This window comes from Microcaecilia unicolor, chromosome 1 (assembly GCF_901765095.1).
Source record: "Microcaecilia unicolor chromosome 1, aMicUni1.1, whole genome shotgun sequence".
Classification (NCBI taxonomy): Eukaryota; Metazoa; Chordata; class Amphibia; order Gymnophiona; family Siphonopidae; genus Microcaecilia; species Microcaecilia unicolor.
The window spans coordinates 489741664-489766815 of NC_044031.1; the positions used below are offsets into that span (position 1 = coordinate 489741664).

At 45.2% G+C, this 25152-nt stretch overlaps 1 protein-coding gene across 7 annotated transcripts in view; it reads right to left on the minus strand.

Moving 5' to 3' along the window:
• PCMTD1 (protein-L-isoaspartate (D-aspartate) O-methyltransferase domain containing 1) overlaps window positions 1-25152 on the minus strand; it is a 217769-nt gene that overhangs the window by 88769 nt on the left and 103848 nt on the right. For all 7 annotated transcript variants that reach the window (XM_030214347.1, XM_030214297.1, XM_030214304.1 and 4 more), the window contains one exon: window positions 1610-1712. In XM_030214347.1, coding sequence (XP_030070207.1) covers window positions 1610-1712 — 103 coding nt within the window. The remainder of the gene's footprint in view (window positions 1-1609; window positions 1713-25152) is intronic.

Sequence of the window (25152 nt, forward strand, 5' to 3'; positions counted from 1 at the left end):
AGTCAGGAGAGAAAGGAAACACCCAATAAGGCCAACAACCCCGGGCGACAGAGGAAAGGTTGGAGGAGACCGGGAGGGACCTGGCACCACCAGGTGTACACCACAAATTGCAAACAGCCACTCAACCCAACTGTGCTAAACTAGGCCCAAAGGACACCAGTAGCCAGATCAAACCAGAGCTGCACAGAGATGTCCCGCCACCTACTAAATAGAGAGAATACTGAGGTTCAGTTGGCTGCACAAGTCCACATATAGCAAACCTCTGAGGTTCTCTATCGCCACCTGTTGGTAGAGGGACATAATCCACAAGTCTCTGGATTGATCTGTGGGACGCCATGGAACTTAAATTTGATCAAATTATGATCACTGTTGCCCAGCAGACCCAATACTGTTACCTTTGTACCAATTCATGCATTTCACCAAGGGTTAGATCTAGGATAGCTCTCCTTCTTTTCAGTTCCTGAAACAGATTCTCAATGAAGCAGTTATTTGTCTAGAAACTTTACCTCCCTAGCATTTACTGATATAACATTTATGCAATCAATACTGGGGTAACTGAAACCATCCATTATTATAGTTTTGCCAATTTGATTAACTTCCTAATTTCTCTTAACATTTTATGACCTGTCTCTTCTTTCTGGCCCTATCAGTATTCTCTTTCCCTTCACATCTGGAATGTCTACCCATAAAGATTCCATGTTTCTCTTTCCTCCTGAAGTTTTATTCTGACTGACTCAATTCCCTCTTTAACTTATATTGCCACCCTCTCCAATTTTATCCACCCTATCATTGTGATATAACTTATACCCTAACACTGTTCCCACTGGTTATTCTCCTTCCATCAGATCTCAGTTGCCTATTATATCTACTTCTTCATTTAGTACTAAACACTTAACATCTCCCATCTTATTATTTAGGCTTCTAGCATTTGTATACAGACATATCAAAGAATGTTTTATGTTTGTATTTAAGTTTACGAGCAAACTATGAGGACTTTTTTTTATGGCTCTCACTCACTAAGTAAAATTTTAAGTATGCACATTGCACATTTAGCTTACGCATGTAAAATTCTTTTAGCTCAAAAGCTAGTGAATAGCCCCTAAGATATATAACTAGAGAACCAGATGAAACTTATTGTAGAAACAAAACGTATCTGTTGTGATCATGGTTACAATGGTACATATTAAGAGGCCATTTTACTAAGTGGAAGTAAGCACTAGCACATGCCTAGCATGCACCAAAAAGCACTGCCGCGGATGCGCTGAGGCATCCCGCAGTAGTTCGCCGATCACTGCACACCAATCCTACACTAAAAAAAAATAGGTTTCATTTTTTAGCATGGGGATATGTGTTTATGGGCTGAGAGTAGGCATTTCCTGCGCTAATTGGGTAGTGCAGGGGCATTTTATTTTTTAGCATAGGAGACTAGTGCCTACAAAACAGATGGAGGTAAGAGCTCCCACGCTAATGGACACATGCTAACTTAGAAATTAGGGTGTGGCCATTAAGGGAAAAAAGGAACATATAGCCGTTTACCCTTCTTAGCGAGGCATAGTAAAAGGGCCCCTTAGTGTCACTATTGCTAATAAAGTGAGAATTTCATACTTACTTATCAAAACTATCACTATTTTTGATGAAATTCTCTAGCTTTCCTTTGGCATATTCCACTACATCTGTATGAAGCTCAATGCCATGGTTTATTCCAAATGGACCTGCATTGAAAGAAGAAACAGTTGCCTTTAAAGTATAAAAGAAAATAACTTTTCTAGTTATGCAACACAACATATAGAGCACAGCTTCCCAAACTGTGTGACCCTTTTGGGATTGCGAGACCTGTGCTTGGGGTCACGACCTGGGTAGGCCCTCCATAAAATATCACTGGTCCACGCTGCCTGGAATGTCATAAACTTTCTGTGCCTGTGAAAATGGGATCACAGCCACAGAAAGAATGATAAGCACTGATTTTTAGCATGTGCACCAATGTTGTTATCACTTATCTACCACAGGACCCACTCTATGCAATGGACCCTGTGCATAGTACATGTGATAGCATCAGCAGTACTATAAATCTTATTTCAGTTTCATACTTTGATACTGTCTTGTAATGACATACAACAAATTATACAGAGAACAGAAGTGCACTCTCAGAACTCAAGAGGGACCCAAACAATAGGAAATCATAAGACAAACATATCTCATCACAAATCAAATATCCACATAAACATTTAAAAAAATCAATTTTCACAAAACAATGTCACATCAATAACCACCAAAAACATATTCATCCTATGAAATATTCCAACCAACGGTTTGCAAAAGGGAGCGCTACAACTGACGTCATCAAAGCCATTCAAAATCCCTTTGTTTCACATTTATCATCATCACAGCAATATAAACTTCTCAACAGATGATTTAAAAAAAAAAAAAAAAAAAAAGACACTCCACAACTGTTGTCATCCAAGTTACATAGAAATCTCAGTATAGCCCATATTTTGCAAGTTCTTCTCTTATCCTATATAATAAAACTCACCCTCAACGTTCTGAGGACACTGACGTCACTGTCAGGTCCTCTGGGCACTTCCTTCCGGTTCGAAGCCTTCGTGGTGGTGAAGCCACCAAAAACACTGTGTTGGGGCCCCGCCCTCGCGTCAAACTTGATGACGTCGAGGGCGGAGCAATGGCGTCAGTGGCTTGCCGAGGTCCGCAACAATGCCGGTCATTGCCTTCAGAACGCCGAAGGGGTGAGTAGGGAGGGGGGGAGGTTCGGAAGGAAACCGTGCTAGCGCCCGTTTCATTTGCACAAGAAACGGGCATCTTTTACTAGTTTTTAAATAATTGTGACCAAAAACACCAGACGCTGTTGGTAGACACCAGTGGGGCTAGACTCAGGGATGGGGCGAGATGGACTGAAGAAGAGAAGGGAGAGCTGAGGTACAGAGGTAGAAGACGAGGGTGTTGCTGCTGCTGCTGGTAGCCATTCCATCATCTAGGGGAGCAAGGAGCCAGGCTCAATTGAGGGTCTGGAGCTCAGTCTTGATGCCAGGTAATATCCCATTCACAGCGTCTCAGTGTCTAGACATCCTGTTAGAGACCAAAGAACTCTGCCCTAAACAGGCTTTTTTGTTGGTAGATACCAATGGCTGTGACTCTGGGCAAGTCACTTAACCCTCCATTGCCCCATGTAAGCAGCATTGAGCCTGCCATGAGTGGGAAAGCGCGGGGTACAAATGTAACATAAATAAACAAATAAAAATAACCCAAATAATTAATCTTCCCCTACCCAAATCTTCTCATCTCCCAAGAGATGATCCTGGGAATGATCACTCTCTACTGCAATGTCCTCTTCATCCCCCACCTCCTCTTCATCAGATGGTATTATCATTACATGCCTCTTCAGCATGATCATCTCAAGACACCTGCTATCTGTATGCCTTTCAGATGCCAGATCCTCCAGTATAGATCCTACTGGCTACTATGGTTAGATGTTCATAACCATGGAGCATCCTACACCTGAGAAGGACACCCCCCCTCATCCATGATGGTTTCATCCTCTCCTCCGAGTTCTGCTGCAGCATCTGCAGGAAGGAAAACAGCAAGGCATATGACGACAGAGGTCAGACAAAGTACAGCTCAGGTGACTTTTCACTGAACAAGCAAAGTCTGGACCTATGCATCCTACCAGCAGATAACCTAGTTTTTATGCTGTTATGCAACATATGCCATACTGAAAGTCCAAACAACCAGACAGTGGCCCTGCTGTGACAAAGTGCTCCCATTGTAATACATACTGTGGGAATGGAGAGGCACACGTGGCACACTTTGTAGGTACAGTACACAACCATTGTCCCCCAGCACTGAATATGTTCGGTGTGGGAGATTAGTAGTGATTAGTTACTATGTACACAACACATGACTGAGGACCACACAATGGTATTTCATTCATGATCTCGATCTCTCTCTTTCATAATAAATACAATATATGTGAAAAGGGGAATCTGAGAAAATTACTCACCAATTGAACACTCAAAAAATTAGTTGCTACATCGGGTGGTCACTTATTTTATGTATTTATTGTGAACAAGTGTTCTCATAAACTATTAATTTTAATTAACAGAATTACTCTAAAAAAAAAAATCACTGAGAAAAATTAAAATCAGCAGCAGCCACTTATCTGAAGAGGCACCAGTGTACAATTATCTTATGTAAAATGTTTACAGCTCCTCCAGAGCCGAACACTAATATAGGTTTCAAATGCACTGCTTCAGGGATTCAGGATGAAGAAATGATAGACTTATCTTAATATTTATGTTACTGCAAACTGCATTACTAGCTCCTTCTTCATTAAAGGTAGAATGGCACCTCACGGCTCCCCAGAGCGTGCTCATTAGTCTTTCCTGAACCAGCAGAAGCGGAAGGATCACCCCTCTCACAGGTTTCCTAGGCAGTGGGATGGTGGTGCATGCACCACTGAAGTCAGCCCCAATTTGCAGTCCATCAGGCTCATTTTCGAAAGAGATGGACAACCAAAAAGTGACATAAATCGGCATTTGGACGTCCATCTCACAGAAATGTCCAAATCGGTATAATCAAAACAGTATTTTGTACGTCTTTCTCAGAAGTCCGTCGGAAGGATGTCGAAATCTCAAGGGGGCGTATCGGGGGCGTGTTCAAGACAGAACCTGGGCATTCCTAAACTTGGACATCCTTGAGCCTTAATGGAACAAAGCAAAAATGTCCAGCACTAAAACTTGGACATGTTGAGCTAGACCTGTTTTTCTTATGAATAAGACACAAAAAGGTGCCCCAAATGACCAGATGAGCACTGGAGGAATCAGGGTTGACCTCCCCTTACCCCTCCCAACCCCCCCAGTGGTCACTAACACCCTCCCCCCACCCCCAAAAGTGTGTTCAATAACATTACTTGCCAGCCTCAGATGTCATACTCAGGTCCATGACAGCAGCATGCAGGTCCCTGGAGTAGTTTAGTGCACTTCAGATAGGTGGGCCCGGGCCCATCCTCCCACTACCTGTTATACTTGTGCAGGAAACTGTGAGCCCTCTGTACTCACATATAGCTGCCTACTTCACCCATAAGGGCTATGGCAGTGGTGTGCAATTGGGGGTAGTGTTTTTTTTTTTTTTTTTTGGGGGGGGGGGGGTTGGGGGGCTCAGCATGTAAGGGAGCTTTATACCTGGGAGCATTTTATGAAGTCCATTGCAGTGCCCCCTAGGGTGCCCGACTGCTGTCCTGGTATGTCAGGGGGACCAGTCTACTAAAAATGCTGGCTCCTCACACGTCCCAATGGCTTGCCTTTGGACGTTTTAGACTTGGACGTCTTTTTTTCGAAAATGACCAAAAATCAAAGACTTCCAAATCGCAGGACGTCCATGGTATTTTCGAACACAAAAGATGGACGTCCATTTTTTTTTTTTTCCGAAAATGACCTCCTTCCCGCTTCGGAATTTGGACGTCTTTGTAAAACATCCAAAGTGTAACTTAGACGTTTCTTTCGAAAATGCCCCTCTATATTACTTTTTTTTTTTAATATATACTGAAGTTGGAACAGTTGCCAAAACACAGAAATAGAAAACAGAAAATAAAGAACCTATTTTAGGAAAAAGCGAAGATACCTGTAACACGTATTCTCCAAGAACAGCAGGCTTTATATTCACACAATTGGGTAACTTGATCTCACGCTGCCTGGTCTGAAGCTTTTATCAACCTTTTAAGAGCTTTGTGAAGCATGACTCCACTGTGCATGCACAAGTGCCTTCCTGCCTGCCACGAGAGCACCTTTACTGCAGTTAAATACTACAGCATAAAAAAGAAAAAAATAGGAGACAACTCCAAGGGGAGGAGGAGGGTTTGTGAGAAAAAGCCTGCTGTTCTCAGAGAATATCTGCTACAGGTTAAGCATCTTCACTTTCTCCGAGGACAAGCAGACCATAATTCTCACAACTGGGGTATCTCCTAGCATTCAGGCTCACAGAAAACAACAAAACATTGGTCAATTGGGCCTTGCAACGGTGAGGACAGTACTCAGATTAACCTGAATCTATACAAACTGAGTGAGAGTGCAGCCTGGAACAGAATAAAATGGGCCTAGGAGGGTGGAGTTGGATTCTAGACCCCAAACAGATTCTGCAAAACTGTCTGCCTAAACCAACTGTCATGTCTGATATCCTGCTCAAGGCAGTAATGAGATGTGAATGTATGGACTGAAGACCACATTGCAGCCTTGCAAATTTCTTCAATGGAGGCTGACCGCAAGTAGGCTACTGATGCAGCCATGTCTCTAACATTGTGAGCCTTGACATGACCATCTAGGGTCAGCTCAGCCTAGGCATAAGTGAAAGAAATGCAATCTGTCAGCCAATTAGAGATTGTGCATTTCCCGATGGTGACCCCCATCCTGTTGTGATTAAAAGAAACAAAATGTTAGGTGGACTGTCTGTGGGGCCTGGTCCATGCCATGTAGTAGGCCAATGCTTGCTTGCAGTGCAAGGTGTCCTCAACAGGATGGGCATGAGGTTGGGGAAAAAATATTGGCAAGACAATTGACTGGTTCAAATGGAACTCCAACACCACATTTGGCAAGAACTTAGGGTGGGGAGGGCTACTCTGTTGTGCTGAAACTTAGTATAAAGGTGCATCTACTACTAAAGCCTACAGCTCACTGACTGAACGAGCTGAAGTAACAGTCACCAAAAAAAAATTACCTTCCAGGGTCAAGTACTTCAGATGGTAGGAATCCAATGACTCGAAAGGAGCTTTCATCAGCTGGCTGAAAACGACTTTGAGGTCCCTTGACATTGGCACAAGTTTGGCAAGGGCCTTCACGAAAGCAGACCTCTCATGAAGCAAACTAGAGGATGTCCGGTGATGGGCTTACCCTCTACGTATTAATAAGCACTAATTGCACTGAGGTAAACCCTTACAGAATTGGTCTTAAGAACAGACTTGGAAATGTGTGGAAGGTATTCAAGCAGGGTCTGTGTAGGGCAAGAAATGGGATCTAGGGTCTTGCCCTCACACCAGATGGCAAATCGCCTCCATTTAAGAGAGTTCACACCTCTTAGTTGAATCTTTCCTCAAAGCCAGCAAGACCTGGGAGAAACCCTCTGAAAGACCCAAGGAAGCAAATTATAGATCTCAACATCCAGGCTGTGAATGCCAGAGACTGAAGGTTGGGACGCAGAACAGATCCCTCATTTTGCGTGAAGAGGGTCAGAAAATACTTCAATCTCCACAGTTCTTCAGAGGATAACTCCAGAAGAAGAGAAAACCAGATCTGCCGAGGCCAGTAAGGCACGATCAGAATTATGGTCCTGCGGTCTTGCTTGAGTTTCAGCAAAGTCTTCCCCATGAGAGGAATGGAAGGATACACATACGGAAGTCCTGTCCCACAATGAAGGAGGAAGGCATCTTACGCTAGTTTGTCATGGATCAAAAGCCTAGGCCTGGCCAAAAGATCCATAGAGGGGGTGCCTTGCGCTCGGAAGATCTCTTGGGCAATGCTCATGTTGAGAGACCACTCTTGCGGTTGCATAAACCTGCTCAGTTTGTCGGTCAGGCTATAGTTTTTGCCCACCAGGTGAGTGGTACAAAGAAACATGCCATGCTGCTGAGCCCAACACCACATCCGGAAGGCCTCCTGACACAGATGGCATAATCCGGTGCCCTCCTGCTTGTTGGTGTAATACATGGCAACCTGATTCCAAATTGTACTCATTCAAATGGACAAAGACAGCTGATCGCTGAAAGCCTACAGAGCATTCCAGATCGCCCGAAGATCCAGGAGATTGATCTAGAGATCAGTCTTCGGGGCGGACCAAGCACCTTGAGAATGAAGCCTATCTACATGCGCTACCCAACCCAAAAGAGATGCAACTGTCAGCATTTTTTGCAGCTGAGGAATTTGGAGTGGAAGTCCCAGAGTCAAATTGGATTAAATAGTCCACCACAACAGAGAGCGAGCAAGCTCTGGGGACACAAGGCTGACATCTTCCAGACCTCTGGTGGCTTGGCACCATTGAGAGGCCAGGGTCCACTGGGCAGTTCTCATGAGAAGGCGTGTCATGAGTGTCACAAACTGTGGATGCCATGTGGCCCAACAACCTCAACATCTGCTGAGCTGTGACCTGCAGAGAGGCTCGAACCTGAGAAGCCAGTGCGACTAGAGTGTCTATTCTCTGCCCCAGGAGAAAGGCCCGAACCTTCTGCATATTGAATAGGGATCCAATGAATTCCAATTGCTGGACAGGACAACAATGGGACTTGGGGTAGTTTAATACGAACTCTAGTAGCTCAAGCACCTGAATAGCACTCTGCATAGACTCCTGAGCACAGTCCTCTGATGTGCTCTTCACCAGCCAATCGTCAACAGAAAGGAACATATGGACTCCCAGTCTGTGTGGAAACGCTGCAACTACTGCTAGACATTTGATAAAGACCTGGGAGCTGACCCGAGGCCAAAGGGCAACACTCGGTAGTGGAAGCAATGTGTTCCCACCGAAATCGGAGAGGAAATATCGGGATGTGTGTACATGCATACTTCAAGTCCAGAGAGCATAGCCAATTGTTTTCTTGAATCATGGGAAGAAGGTGCCCAGGGAAGGCATCCTGAACTTTTCTTTGACCAGGACTTTGTTCAAGGCCCATAGGTCTAGGATGGGATGCATCCCTCACCCCCCACCTTCTTCTGCATGAGGAAGTACCTGGACTAGAATCCCCATCCTTCTTTCCCTAGTGGAACAGGCTTGACCAAAATTTGTCATCAGAAGGGCTGAAAGTTCCTCTACTAGTACCTATGCTCTAAGGTGAAATTACATCCTACCTGCTAATTTGCTTTCTTTTATTACCTCCAGATCGGCCCAGCTGAACTGATGGGTTGTGCACGCCTTCCAGCAGTTGGAGACTGAAAATAATGTTTCCAATGTTTCTTGATAGAGCCAGTAAGAGCCCAGCTCAGCCCTATCAAGTCTCAGTATATCAGTAACAAAGCAGAAGAAAGAAAGAAAAAACATCTGTGCCCCACTGGGTTCTACAGCCACTCAAAGAGCAAGAATCATTGACTGCAACTGACCAACGCCATATAGCATGTGAATGTAACTTTGTGCGTGAATAAATCTGAATACTAGTAACCGAGTATATTTTGTTTGTTTGTTTGTTTTAAGAGAAAATAGTACTGTTCCCCTAAAAAGAAAGAACTAAACAACCAAACTAGCTGCAAGCTGTCTAGGATGGGAGTTGGGACAGTCTGGAGGGACTAAAGGAAAGCAAATTAGCAGAAAGGACTTAATTTCACCTTCCTTAGTGTCCCTCCAGACCGGCCCAGCTGAACTGATGGGAAATACCAAAAAAGTGCATTAAGGGAGGGACCCCAACAGCCCTGCCATCAATGCCCTGCCATCAACACTGACCAAAAACCGCGTCCTGAAGCGTCTGAACATCCACTCTGTAATGCTTAACAAAGGAATGCAAAGAAGACCATGTGGCTGCCTTGCAAATATCCACTGGAGCAACTAAGGAAAACTCCACCAAGAAGCTGCCTGTCCCCTCGTAGAATGAGCTTTAATTCCATCTGGAATGGGCCTGTTCTTTAGAATGCAAACTGAACTAATCACTTCCTTGCTCCATCTGGCCAACATAGCTTTAGATGCCGCTAAACCTCTATGACCACTGCCAAGCAACACAGACGGTCCAATCGGCGAAAATCCTCAGTTTGCCTCATATATTCTTTCAATGCCCTACGGACATCCGAGCTTATGCAAAGATCGCTGCTCCTCTGACCCTCTGGATCCTCCCAAGGTTGGCAGGACCAGAGACTGATTGACATGAAAGCTCGTAAAGACCTTCAGAAGGAAAGAGGGCACTGGCCTCAAAACTACGCGATCCACCAAGAACTCCAAAATGGGTGCTCTACAGGACAAAGCCTGCAATTCCAACACACGCCTTGCCAACGAGACTGCCATGAGAAACACCGCCTTCAAGGTAAGATCTTTGATAGAAATAGAGACTAACAGCTCAAATGAAGCATGGACCAGCGCTGAGTATCAGATTTAAGATTCTAAGAAGGAAAAGAAGGACGCCGGGGCAGACGCAGAACCTGTAGGGGTATTTCCTTGTGATCTTACTTGAGCTGGTCTTGGTTCATACAAGCCTAATTCATCATAATACAGCAAGATGGAGTCTATGACCTCTGACCAGAAACTTTTCTGTGTCAGCAAGATCCAGCTTTTCAGCTTGTGGAAAATCACTGGCAGGCTTACTAAAGCCAAGGACATTCTGTGTTCCAACCACCCCCTTCTATCACCTTGAGAAGCTGAGAAGGGAGTCAGACCCATGGCACCAGAAGTTACCATTTCCAAGGTCACAAACAAATAACTTTTCTTGCCCATATACTGAGCTGGACGAGATCATAATTGGTCCATGCTATCACCTGACCGGGGTCTAAGAAAGCGGGAAGAGAAGAAGATTATTCAGTAGTAGTTGTCGTCAGGGACCATCGGAAGAGGGGTAACTGGGAAGGAGACCTGAGAAACCCAGCAAGGCTCAGGGTGAGCCAGAGACTGTGTTTGGTACCAACCTTGTGACCTGCATAACTGGTGCAAACACCATGTGGCAGATATATTGGCTCTGGGAAACAACATGGAGAGACGGACACCTGCTTTCTGCAGAGAGACCTACACTTACATCTAAGACGGACTCGCTGGGAAAATCAGCTTGAGTCTAAGAAGAAATCTGCTCCGGTCTCATCGGAAGTCTGCCTAAGGACAGCTGTGACATCACTGTGATTTACTTCCTAGTCTGGGGTTACTGAGTGGTAGTTATCTAAGAAAAGATTGGTTCATGTCAGCTCGTGGTCAGGGAATATGCTGCTAACTTGTATTTTTCATAAGAGGTAGTATCAATTCTTTTACAGATCAGGTTGTGTAATTTACCTAGTGTTCTAATAAAAATCATTGTGTATAGTCTAGTGACAATATTTTGTAGTTATCTTATCAGCAGGAGTTCTATTTTTGTATTGCTAAGCTTGTGCAGAGTTCTATATTTGTATCTTATCTATATTTTCTTACCTCTAATAAAAGTAATATATATCACTGTGGCTTTGGTTTCACTTCTCTAACGGGACAGACCTCGCGAGGTGCCAGAAGCAAGGTTCTGTATAATTTCCCCCTAGGCTGAGCTAGGAACCTTGGAATAAATAACCTGTGGGGAATTGTTTTCCGATAAGAGTTATTTATCTACACCTACAAACCTCTGAGAAAACGAATGACATCTGGATGACAACCCAGGGGTTTATCTTTCACTCATCCTCGAAAGGAAGCCAAAGCTGCTAGCTGAACTTTAAGAGAAGCTAAGGCCAAACATTTATCCAGGTCATCTTGTAGGAAATCTAGAATTTGTGGCACCATAGCATGTAAAGGAGAAACTCCCCAGATCATCACACTAAGCCACAAAAATCCTCCAAACTCAGACATAAGCCAGTGAAGCAGAATGGCGAGAATGTAACATGGTCCCTATGACTTCTATCGAGTAGCTGCACTGAAGCTGGGGTTCAACGAGAAGGCGCCTTAGATATGTATACCAGGGCCGTCTCATCCAATCCGGAGCTACTAGGATCACCAGATCTGTGCGTCTCTCCATCCTATGTATGACCTTGCGGCTGAGCAAGGCGCCCAAGCCTTCCACGGTCTGTTCCTTTCTGCAACTAAAGAAATGCGGAACCTTGGTATTCTGCTGAGTGGCCATCAAATCCATCACTAGGTAGCCCCACTTCTGAACTACAGTGCCGAACGCCTCCACACTGAGACCACCAAACTGGATCTAGAGATTGGCGACTGAGGAAATCCGCCTGCACACTGAGGACTTCCGCCACATGCAAAGTTGACAGATCTAAGAGGTACTTCTCCGCCCACTGCATGATCCCCCGGGTCTCCTGCACTAGTCAGGGACTCCTTATATTGTCTTGTCGGTTGATGTATGCCACTGCCGTTGCATTGTCCAACAGTACTCGCACTGCCTTGCCCTCAATGAGCTCTTGAAATTGGATGAAAGCACGACAAATCACTCTGGTCTCCAACATATTTATCGAACAACCTGATTCCTCCACTGACCATAGCCCCTGTGTGGGTTGGCCTAAGCATAGAGCTCCCCAGCCTTGGAGACTGGCATCCATGGTCACCTCTGCCCACTGAGGAGAATCCAGAAGCAGCCCCGCTGACAAATTGCTCGACCGCAGCCACCAGCAGAGATTCTGCTGCACCGCCAATTGTAAGGGCAAACTGTCCTCTAATGAGTCTCTCTGAGGGGACCACCTGGACAACAGTAAATTCTGAAGACTTCTCTCATGTGGGGTCTGGCCCACTGTACCGCTTCTATATTCCCCACCATAGACCCTAGAACTTGAAGATAAAGCCGAGAACAAGGCACAAGCTATCTGCAAAGATTGATCACCTGCTGCTGTATGTTGACAATGTACAGCTCCCGAAGAAACACCTTTCCCAAAAGTGTATCTAACATAATCCCTAGATAGTCTAAAGTCTACAACAGCTCCAAACAGCTCTTGAGCAGATTGATCACTCAACCTAGAGTTTCCAAGAATTGGACTACCTGCATTGTAACCTGACAACTTTCTCCAATACGACTTTGGCCAGATCAACCAAATGTCCAGGTAGGGGATGCACCAAGATGCCTTTCTTGTGAAGATCCACGCTACCACCATAACCTTGGTGAATGTCCGAGGAGCAGTGGCAAGGCTGAACAGCATTGCACAAAGCTGAAAATGCCGGCCTACCACAGTTAAACAGAGGAAGCGATGATGCATCTGACGAATGGGAATGTGGAGCTAAGCTGCCGTGTGATCGAGTGCTGTGAGGAATTCTCCCGAGCGAATGGCCATGATAACCAACCTTAAGGGTTTCCATACAGAACGGTGCCACCCAAAGAGCTCGTTTGACCGGTTTGACATCTAGAATAGGGTAAAAAGAACCTTCTTTCTTCGGGACCACAAAAATAGATGGAATACCTACCTGCACCCTGTTCCTGCACAGGCACCGGACAAACTGCTCATAAACCAACCAACCTGGTTACAGTGTTCTTTACTGTCTGAGCCTTTACTCAAGACCGACAGGGGGGACTCCAGAAAAACATCTAGCAACACATGAGCGAACTCGCGAGTGTAACCGTCCCAAATAATTTCAAGAACCCATTGATCTGAAGTGATCTGACCATCTCCAGTAAAACTGTTTCAAGCAACCACTGTGACACTGGAGGATGGACCTGCAAACATTCATTGTGCCACACGACCGGAAACTTGGGAGGAAACAGGACTGTCCCAGCCTCCCCTCTGTGCACATCGAAAGGGCCAACTATAAGTAAAATAACGAGACCTTTGAAAGGGGGTGCCTCTGCCCGTGCGCAAACACTTATCCTCACGCTCTCGACCTCGTACCTAAGAAAATACCTGGCCAACTACCATTGGATGATCCTCTGGAAGTCGAGGCACCTTGGTATCTCTTAAACAGCTTATCAAATCATCTTCAAACAGGAGAGACCCCCAAAAGGGAACCTTACTCAGTTTTGACTTTGAAGCTGCATCCGAGGACCAACCTTGAAGCCAAAGTGTCCTGCAAGCCGACACTCCTAATGTCATGGATTTAGAAAATGCCTGAAGCAAATCAAATAGGGCATCAGACAGAAAGGCTGAGCCCATCTCAATCTTTACTACCTCTTGATCAGCAAGTGCAAAATCATCCGCCTCTCTATCTAACACCCATTCCGACCATCAGAAACACGCCCAAGCCATGAGTGCTCATGAGACTGCTGCCTGAACTGCCAAGGTTGAAACATCAAAAGCATGCTTCAAGAGGGTCTCTATACGCCAATCCTGCGGATCCTTAAGGGCCGTACCTCATCCACCGGGACTGTGTTCTTCTTAGTCACTGTTGATACTACAGCATCCACTCCTAGGGGCTTAAGCCAATCCTTATCCTGCTCTGGAACTGAATATAGGCGAACCATAGAACGAGCCAGTCTAAAGGGAGCACCGGGACATCCCACTGGGTCTGAACTATATATCCCTGATACCTTGATACATAGGGAATGACCTACCGGAAAAGGATCCACTGTGCGGTGAACCGCAGGTTCCTGCTCCTCCTCAAAATTAAAAGTAGTTGCACCAGAGCAATTAACTCCTGCAAGTCTTCTATGTAGAAGACCTGAACCACTGATGGATCCTCCCCTGGCGGCAGATCCTCTGCCACAGGAAAAGGATCTCCTCTCTCAAAGTCCTCCAAGTCTACCATAAAATTATCACCTTCACCCAGGGACTCCAAATCCATACCTGCCTCTACACCTCCTGGTTTTCCCAAGAAACTCGAGATCTTTTAGAAAAAAGGCCCTGCACATGATCCGCTGTGAAAGAGGGCTAAGGAGAAGCATGGCAAAGTAAATATTCATTAAACATAGCTAGAATGAAGTCTGGAGGAAAACCCCCCCTCCAGGTACCCCCCCCCCCTCCAGGTACCCCCCCCCCCCCCTCCAGGTACCCTGTGGAACCCCATGCGCCGCAGACTGCTCCGACAGACTGCGGTACCACGATGGCAGATGTTCCTGCCAAAACCGGCTCTGGAGTAGCACTGGATCCTGCCACATAAAAAACTGATGAACCAGAGGAAACACTAGCGCTGCTCGCACTGGCAGCTGCCGACACAGCCAGAGCCTCAGAGTCCGACACAGTACAAATCTTACACACGCCATCCGCTGAGACCTTCTGGCACTGAAAAACACCGCATCAACATAGCCTGTGCGACATGGCCACCAAGCTATCTGCACTCAACTATTCGGGGAACCAGCCACACAGAAAAAAACAGCAAGGAGAAAATAATTTACTTTTTTTTTTTTCTTAAAGAACCACTGCAGTGCTCTGAAATTGAAAACTCTCCCTGCAACTTTGGTAACTTCCCCACCCCCCAAAAAACTGTGGCTATCTTCCACGGCACTACATCACCCTTCCCTCGAAGGGGTGTATGCCAGCCTTGAAATCAGAATGCATTATTAATTTTGCCAGAGCAAACACTAGAAAGGCATGGGGTGAGAGATGGGAAGAGTGACTCGGCCACCTGAGTATACACTCCCGAGGCAAAAGAAACCCCCATGGGTCTCATCTTCTGTCAGCAATTACCCCCAGCAGCACACAGAGAGAAATAAAGACAAAAGGAAAAAAATGTATATATGCATAGTAAGTAAAGAAAATAAGACTGAAGGGCTCACCATGTTTTTCACCTGCTAGAGACTGAGAATACAGAGACTTGATAGGGCTGAGCTGGGCTCTTATTGGCTCACTCAAGAACCACTGTTCTCAGTCTCCACCTGCTGGAAGGCATGCACAAGCCATAAATTCAGCTGGGCCGGTCCAGAGGAACACTAAGGAAGTGACTTTTGTTTTAGGAAGCTGTCCAAACTTTTTAAACCCCATTAAGCTAACCGCTTTTAACACATTCTCTGACAAAAAATTCCCAGATGATATTACAGCTCTCTGAATGGCCAAGCCATAATTAGAGGATGGATGGTGTGTGCCTATTCAGTTATTGGCTGTAATTCCTATAGTCCCAAGGGGTGTGGAGAAGGTCTTGAAATCTGAGGCATTCTGTGACCATCTCTGGATATAAAAAATGAGGTTTCATGAATTTTTTTTGAGCAAACAATTTGTAAACAACACAAACCCCATCCTTTTATCAGAAAAAATAAAGTTACAGTTGGTTTAAGCATAATTTTTTAAAACAGTATATGGACCCATGACATGGAATATCTCAACACTTTGGATCCGACACTTTATTCACCTTTTCCCAGAGATAGTCATTTTTATTGAAATTTTCTATACAGTGTGAAGGCAAGTATCAGTATGTTTTTTGATAATATAACTGTGTGCTACTCTAATTTTATTTATTAGGATTTATTTACCATCTTTTTAAAGAATTCACTCAGGGGTCCTTTTACTAAGCTGCGTCAAAATGGGGCCTGTACTGGCGTCAACGCATGTTTTTGACGCGCACTGTAGCTCCCTTTAACCACATAATGTAAAAGGCTTTTTTTTTTTTTTTAAGAAATGGTTGTGCGGCACACTTTCCAAATGCCCATTAAGGTGATGGCGGAAAGGGCTTCCGTGTTAACCCAGCGGTAAGCAGCAGCACATGGCACTGCCTGATTACCGCCAGGTAAACATGGACGATAAAAAAAATATTTTTGTAGCATCGGAAATGGTGCACGCTGAACATGGGTACTACTGGCTAAGCCGGGCTGCAGCAGTAGCCCGGTGGTACTTCCGGTTTAGCAAGTGGTAAACCCGCGTTGGGCTTACTGCTGCATACTAAAAAAAAAAAAGGTCCCCTTAAGGTGGCATACAGCAAAAATAAGACAGACATAAGCAATACACAACTACAGCAGTAAAAATATTCAAACAACAATACAAAGTATGCACAGTACACAATAAAACATTTTGAGAGACAGCATAGGGTGTAAGAAAATATGGAACATATAGATAGTTAAGTTGAGTAACAGGAGTAAGAAAATAAGGTACACATTTTAAGAAAGTTGCAAATGAGGTCAAAAAGGTGCCTGAATATCATCTTAGCTAGGAGTGGATAAATATGTCCTGCTATAGTATGTGTATCTGTGTTAGTTACTTCTTCCATTAAAGGCCTCATTGAAGAACCTAGCTTTCACCTGCTTCCTGAAGTAGAGATAGTCTTGTGTTAAGCGAAGCCTTTCAGGGAATGCATTCCAAAGTGTGGGGGTTACTCTGGAGAAGGCTCGCTTGCGGGTATCACATTGTGAGATGTCCTTTGGAAAGGGTGTGGTTAGGGATAATCCTTGGAAGGACCTTAGTGAACTTGAAGGAGTGTAGAGAGAGTACTGTTCTTCAAGTACTCTGGCCCATTTCCTTTAAAGGCCTTTAAGATCAAACAGAGTTTTAAATTTGACCTTATGTTGTACTGGTAGCCAGTGAAGTTTTTGCAAAAATGGTGTGATGTGGTCACATTGCTTACAATCTTCTATAAGTCTTGCCTCAGCATTCTGATTCAGTTGGAGCTCGTGAAGAACCTTTGTAAACAGACCCGTGTAGAGTGCATTATAGTAATCCAGTCTTGATATTATCATGGCATGCACATGCACAAATAAGACAAGACTTGCCTTCTCAATGTAAGGAGACAGGCAACGTAGCTGTCGCAAATTTTAACAATATATTAATAGTTAGCACGGTTAGTGGCTAACAGTGACATATGTAGCTGTCAATATCACTACTGGATATGAGGTTTAAGAAGGGGATGCTAGTGTTTCATTGATCAGTTAAAAAGGTGAACAAAACAAGGTTCAGAACCCCTGCTACAGTCCAACACAGATATTTATAAATGGTTCCAACTGGCCTCTTGGCCCTTCCCTTTTGCCCTCATTCAGAATATCATATCTAGTGCTTTTTTTGTGCCGGTATGCACCGGTATGGCATACCAGCACCTCTTTTCTCAGGGCCGACTCAACAGCCCGCCCTTAGCTCCCCGACTTTCCGTTCGTGCTGCCCTGCATTGAAATCTTTTTTTTTTAAATTCTGAAATTGCAGTACGAAAGCAGCAGGTAGGCTCGCCTCCAGCCTTCCCTTCCCTCTCAGCGTCCCGCCTTCCTCTGATGTAATTTCCTTTCCGCGAGGGCAGGACCCTGAGGGAAGGGAAGGGAAGGGAAGCGAGCTTGCCTGCTGCCTTCACTGTCGCTGCTGCTGTTGTGACTTGAAGTAAAATAAAAGATTTCAACGCAGGGCAGTAGGAACGGAAAGTCAGGGAGCAGAGGGCAAGCAGGTGGGGCTGGGAATGGAATGAACTTGGGGGGGGGCAGGTGGAGGCTGGGGTGAGTCACTGGACATGGAGGGGAGGGAAGGATAGGGGCAAAGAAGAAAAGAGAATCGCTGGACATAGATGGAAGGGGAGGGCAGGGGAGAGAGGAGAGTTGCTGGACATGGATGGATGGAGGGGAGAGCAGGAGAAATGCTGAACATGGAAGACAGGAAGGAGATACACATGGATGGAGGGGAGAGAGAAAGTGAGATGAACATGGATGGAGGGGAGGAGAATTGTTGGACATAGATGGAGGAGAGAGGAAAAATGCTGGACATGGATGGATGAGAGGGAAGAGAGGAAGGAATTGCATATGGATGGAGGGGAGGGAAGAATAGGGAGGAGATGCATACTGACGTAAATGAGGGAAAGGGAAAAGAAGAGAAAAACTGCACGTGGATGGAGAAAATAGGCAAAAGCTGGATCCACTCTATATCTCCTCCAGTCAAGTCTGTGGAGGACACAGTTTTTACCTATGGATGTAGGGCAAGAAATGAAGAAGGAAGGAAGGAAAGTAAAGAAATAAATGGAAAGGAAGCCCTGGAAACGGAGTTAAGGGAACAGATAGAGAGCAGCAGAATCAAAGACTGGGAGAAACATGATCAGAAAAACAAAGTCACCAGACAACAAAGGTAGAAAAATCATTTTATTTTCATTTTAGTGTTTGAAATATGTCCAATTTGAAAATTTACATCTGCTGTCTTACTTTGCACTGGGTATACTGGAGCAGTAACAGCTTACAGAATTTATAATGAAAAAAAAAAATCACAAGTTATTTTTTTTCTCCTATACTGGTATAGTACTTTCAGTGATACCTGTTTATATGCGCCATGGCTGGTATAAGGGGTATGGCTACTGTAGGTGTAGCTACCAAAGTGGCAGAGTCATAGATGGCAACCCCGCCCATAATAAGTACTGGTACCTTTTTTTTCCTACAAAAAAGCACTGACCATATCCCACCAAACTTCACACTAGTGGTCCCCAAGCTTCCTCTCTACAATAAAAAACAGACTTGCGGGTTGCTGAGGTATGTAACAGTTCTGCTTATGGGAGTCACTGATCTGCATTCCACATCGGGGGCAAATACTTGTTTAACAAGTAGTATCCCTAGTCAAGCAGCCTTTTAGGCCAGTGATTTTCAACCTGGTCCTTGTGGCACAGTCAATTTTTAAGGATGCCCATAATGAATATTCATGATTTGCATACAGAAAAAGACATGCATACAAATCTATTTCATGCATATTAATTGTGGATATCCTGAAAACTTAACCAGCTAGGTGTGCTCAAAGGACCCTCTATAATTGGTTCAAGAATCAGTTTTAGACTATATTTGTGCCATTGCTACTGTCTCCACTGCAGCGAAGTCACATGCACCCTACAGACAAGATTGTGCTTATACTATTGCACCGCTACTTTGCTAAATGTTTCGGATACCAAATACGCCACACAGGAATCCTATACCTGATGACTTAGTAGAACTGTACTGCTTACCATGCTTCTCTACAGATAAGTGGTCATTTTATCTTTTATGTACTCCCCTATGTGGCTCACCCCTGCAGGTGGGTGGAGTCAAGTATTACTGTCAGCACATATGTATTTGTTGTAAAGCTATTACTATGCTTAGGCTTGCACAGGATATTTTGTCAATATTTCCAATAAAGATCTCCTTTTGATGTGGCATCTAGGATTTTTGCTCAAAATATAGCAATGTGCAGACTCTCATGGCTAAACATTTCTGACTTGTAACATTCTGTTCAGCAGAGGGTGGCGAATGCCCCATGCCGGGGGAATAACCTTTTTGAAGAGAAGATTGAGGAGGTCGCAGACCAATCAAAAAAACACAATGATACCATCTCTTCTCTCCCCTGCCGGGACCCTTCTGTATCAGCCTCCTCAGCTAGGAGGAGTTCCTGTTAGTATCCTAGGCGTAGGTACAACCCTTCGGCTCGCCAGCCTATTCAGGCTCAACCTCAGTGCGCTCACTGACGTCAACAGCATGCGCCTAATGCCCCTGCTGCACCCCTAGGCAAAGCAAGGGATGAGCTTTTGACAGACTCCAGCAGAGCATAGCCGAGGTAAAAGTGTCCCGTCCCAGAAGATTTGCTGGTCGGGGGGGAGGTTAAAATTTTTTCAGGAAAGGTGGCCTCTTATAACCTCTGACTGGTGGGTTCTTTAAATAGTCTGTCTCGGATACGCCCTCCATTGGTATCTCAAACCTCCAAATTGCCCACCAAGAGCTTATTTGTTCAGCTCTCAGCACAGGCAGGTTCATGCAGAGGAACTCAGCCCTTCTGAAGGTCCATGCGGTCAAGCTCGTACCACCAGCGGAGGAAGAGCAGGGATTCTATTCCAGGTACTTCCTTGCACAAAGGAAAACAGTGAGGGAGGGGGATGCGTCCCATCCTAGAGCTCAGGGTCCTAAACAAATTCCTACTCTGAGAAAAGTTCAGGGTGGTTTCCATGGGCACATTTCTCCCAATAATTCAGGAAAACGATTGGCTATGCTCTCTGGATTTAAAGGATGCATATACTCACATCCTGATACTTCCAGCCCACCGGAACAATTTCGGCTGGGAACACATCACTTTTAGTACCGCGTGTTGCCAGTCTTCACCAAATGTCTAGCAGCAGTTGTAGCATTGCTACGCAGACTTTGGAATCCATGTGTTCCCATATCTCAACCATTGGTGGTGAAGAGCACTTCGGAGAAGGATGCTCAGGAGTCCATGCGGATGACTATTCGGGTGCTTGAGCTACTAGGGTTCGTTTTAAACTACCCCATGTTTCATCTCCGCCCTGTCCAGCGATTGCAGTTCATAGGAGCCCTGCTCAACACTCATATGATTCGGGCCCACCTTCCAGAGAAGAGAGCAAACAATCTGATTGTACTCGTGTCCAAGGTTCGTACTTCTCAGCAGGTTACAGCTCGGCAGATGTTGAGATTGTGGGCCACATGGCTTCCACAGTGTACGTTACACCGATGACACGTCTTTACATGAGATCAGCTCAATGGACCCTGGCTTCTCAGTGGTATCAAGCCACGGGGAATCTAAAAAATGTCATCCAAGTGTCCCCAGAGCTTGTACACTCACTTCAATGGTGGACCATTCGATCCAATTTGAATCTGGGACTTCCATTCCAAAATCATTGGCCACAAAAAGTGCTGACGATAGATGCATCTCCTGGGATGGGGTGCTCATGAAGATGGGCTTCACACTCAAGGAGCTTGGTCCTCCCCAGAAACAAATCTTCAGATCAATCTCCTGGAGCTCTGGTCGATCTGGAATGCTCGAAAGGCTTTCAGAGACTGGCTATCTCACCAAATTGTACTCATTCACACAGACAATCAAACTGTATTACACCAACAAACAGGGGGGCACCAGATGTGGCACTGGGCTTGCCAACATGACATGTTCCTTCGAGCCACTTATCTGCGGGCAAAAACAATACCCTGGCCAACAAACTGAGCAAGGATAATGCAACTGCACGAGTGGTCTCTCAATATAGACATTGTCCGCAAGATATTCCAAGCATGGGGCACTATCTCAGTGGATCTTTTGCCATTCACCTCAACCACAAGTTCCTTCAGTTCTGTTCCAGGCTTCAGACCCACAACAGACTAGCATTAGATGTCTTCCTCCTCAATTGGGGGACAGGTCTTCTGTATGCGTATGTATACCTCTAGTGGGAAAGAATTTGTTGAAGCTCAAGCAAGACCGCAGCCCATGATTCTGATCACACTGTACTGGCTGCGGCAGATATGGTTTCTCTACTTCTGGAGTTATCCTTTGAAGAACCATGGAGATTGGAGTGTTTTCTGATCCTCATCACTAAGCATGAGGGGTCCCTTCTTCATCCCAACCTCCAGTCTCTGGCTCTCACAGCTTGGATGTTGGGAGCCTAGAATTCACTTCCTTGGGTCTTTCAGAGGGTGTCTCCCGGGTCTTGATGGCTTCCAGGAAAGATACCACTAAGAGGTGTTACTCTCTTAAATGGAGGAGGTTTGCCATCTTGTGTGAGAGTAAGGACCTAGATCCCCTTACTTACCCCTACACAGACCCTGTTTGAATATCTTCTACACTTATCAGAGTCTGGTCTCGACCAACTCTGTAAGGGTTCACCTTAGTGCAATTAGTGCTTATCTTGAGTGTACAGAAGGTAAGCTCATCTCTAGACAGCCTCTAGTTTTTCGTTTCATGAGAGGTTTGTTTTTGTGAAAGCCCCCTATCAAACCTCCATCAGTACATGGGATTTCAACGTCATTCTCACCCAGTTGATGAAAGCTCCTTTCAAGCCACTGAATTCCTGTCATCTGAAGTACTTGACATGTAACGTTATTTTCTTGGTGGCTGTTACTTCAGCTCGAAGAGTCAATGAGCTTCAGGCCTTAGTATTGGATGAACTTTATACTAAGTTTCAGCACAACAGAGTAGTCCTACACACACACCCTAAGTTCCTGCCGAAAATTGTGTCCGAGTTCCATCTGAACCAGTCGATTGTCTTGCCAACATTCTTTCCCCAACCTTGTGCCCATCCTGGTGAAAGCAACTTGCACACCTTGGATTGCAAGAGAGCATTGGCCTACTACATGAAGAGGACAAGGCCCCACAGACAGTCCACCCAATCTTTTGTTCCCAACAGGATGGAGGGCCACCACCGAGAAACGCACCATTTCTAATTGGCTGATAGGTTGCATTTCCTTCACTTATGCCCAGGCTGAGCTGGTCTGGCCCTAGAAGGTCACGTCACGACTCATGTCAGAGCCATGGCTGCGTCGGTAGCCCACTTTAAGTCAGCCTCCACTGAAGAAATTTTCATGGCTGCGACATGGTCTTCAGTCCACACATTCACATCACACTACTTCCTAGAGCAGGATACCCGATGCGACAGACTGTTCAGGCAGTGTTGCAGAAATATGTTTGGGATCTAGAATCCAACTCCACCCTCCTAGGCCCACCTGTTCTAGGATGCACTCTCATTCAGATTGTATATAGTTTCAGGTTAACAGATTATGTCCCTGCCGTTGCAAGGCCCAATTGATCAACATTTGTTGTTTTTGGTGAGCCTGGATGCTAGGGATTCCCAACTTCTGAGAATTATAAGTCTGCTTGTCCTCAGAGAAAGCGCAGGTACTTACCTGTAGCAGGTGTTCTCCGAGGACAGCAGGCTTTATATTCTCACAGTCCCTTCCATCTCCCCTTGAAGTTGTCTCCTTTGTATTTTTTGATGTAGTATTAAACTGAGGGGACCGCATTCTCGCAGCAGGCAGGAAGGCACTCGTACATGCAAGGTGGAGTGTGTCACGCGCTCCACAAAGCTCTCAGACTTTTGCGTAAATTCTGGACCGGGCGATGCAGGTCAGTGTCACCCACTTGTGACAAAATAAAGCCTGCTGTCCTCAGAGAACACATGCTACAGGTAAGTACTTGCACAATCATTCCTTAGTTGTGGAATCGGTCTTAAAACTTACTTGCAGTATGAGATCTTGTGCTTCTTCTCCTACAGGCAGAGAAGCCTGAAAATTAGACTCTTTTGGCAGGAGAACATTTTCAAGCCTCTACGCTAACCAACTGTTTATCTGTTTTAGCAGTAGCAATACGGCATATTTCCTACTCAGAGCTTCTACCTTGAATCTGCAGTTCATGAACACCTAGCAGATGTCCTCTTCTTGTGGAAGCAACTTATTCAGTGACAGTTAAGGAAGTGAATAACTAAATTTTTAAAAACATAGATACCATTAAAACTCTGTCCATGCCACAGCCTTTTACTGCTTCTTCCTCTTCTAGAAGATTTGCTTGAAGATTTCAGCACTCTAATTACTATATGTCCAAGTGTTATTATATTTCTACTGCTCCTCATCCTCAGAGGACTGTGCCCCAGCACTCATGTCCACATCAGTAGCAGGAACAGAAGTCACAAACTTCTCTGCCTAAGCAACCACCCAGTTTTTGACTCCTCACTAGAAAGCACTGCAACTATCCAGTTGTCCATGCCAAGCAATCTACCAGTAGGTGGCAGGCCGATCCTTTTTCAAAACAGGTGGCCCCATATAACCTCCAACCGTTGGGTACTTCGGATCATTCAGCACGGTTACGCTCTGTGTTGGGGAAAAAGGCCTCCTGACCATCCACCAAAAGAATCTTGTTTTAGCTCTCTCCAAATGAGAGTACTTTGGGAGAAGTGTTCTGCCTTTTTCAAGCAGAAGGCAACAGAACCAGTTCCTCTGACAGAAAGAGGTCAAGGGTTTTACTCCAGATACTTTCATACCAAAAAAAGATGGGAGGAGTAGACCAATTCTTGACCTCCAGAATTTAAACAAATTCCAACTGAAAGAAAAATTTCAAGTGGTTTCCCTGGGATCACTTCTCCCCATGATCCAAATCAGCAACTGGCTTTGCTTTCTAAATCTAAAAGGAGGCATACATGCACATACCTATTCTCCCTAGAGAATGTTCCTGTGCTTCCGCTGTGGGACTCATAAATGCAAAGTCTTGCCATTTGGCTTTGCTTCAGCTCCTCGGGTTTTCACAAAATGCCTGATAGTGGTAGTTGCAACACTCCACAGAAGGTGCATACATGTCTTCCCTCACCTCGATGACTAGTTAATCAAAGCAACTTCCCAACAGTTGGCACAGACTTCCATTCTCTCTGCCATACATCTCCTAGAACTCATCAGGTTTGTGATAAATACCACAAATCACATCTTCAACCAATTCAGATATTGCAGTTCATTGGGACTTTCCTGGATACTGTTCAAGGTCAAGCCTTTCTCTCACAACCAAGGCCAGACAATATAATACATCTCTCCACTCATATTTCCAGATCCACCCAAGTATCTGCTCATCAGATGCCCCACCTACTTGGCCACATGGCTTTTCAACAACAGTCCATGTAACAGCATTGGCTTGGCTCCACTTCCGAATAGCTCAGTGGACTCTCGGTGGTCTTGAGCCACGGGGTTCCTCTTGGCCCATATTCAAGTTACTCCATAACTACGCCACTCTCTACAGTGGTGGATGGTTCCGCACAATCTCACCCGTGAACTTCTGTTTCAGCCCACTCCACATCACAAGTCCTCACCACGGATACTTCCATGGTAGGTTGGGGTGCTCATCTCGATGTTCTCCATTCACAGGGTTCTTAGTCCTCACAGGATAAATAACATATCAATGTCCTGGAATTATGACCAGTCTGAACGCCCTCAAAACTTTGCAGGACCACCTACTCAATCAAATAGTTCTTGTTCACACAGTCAACCAGGTT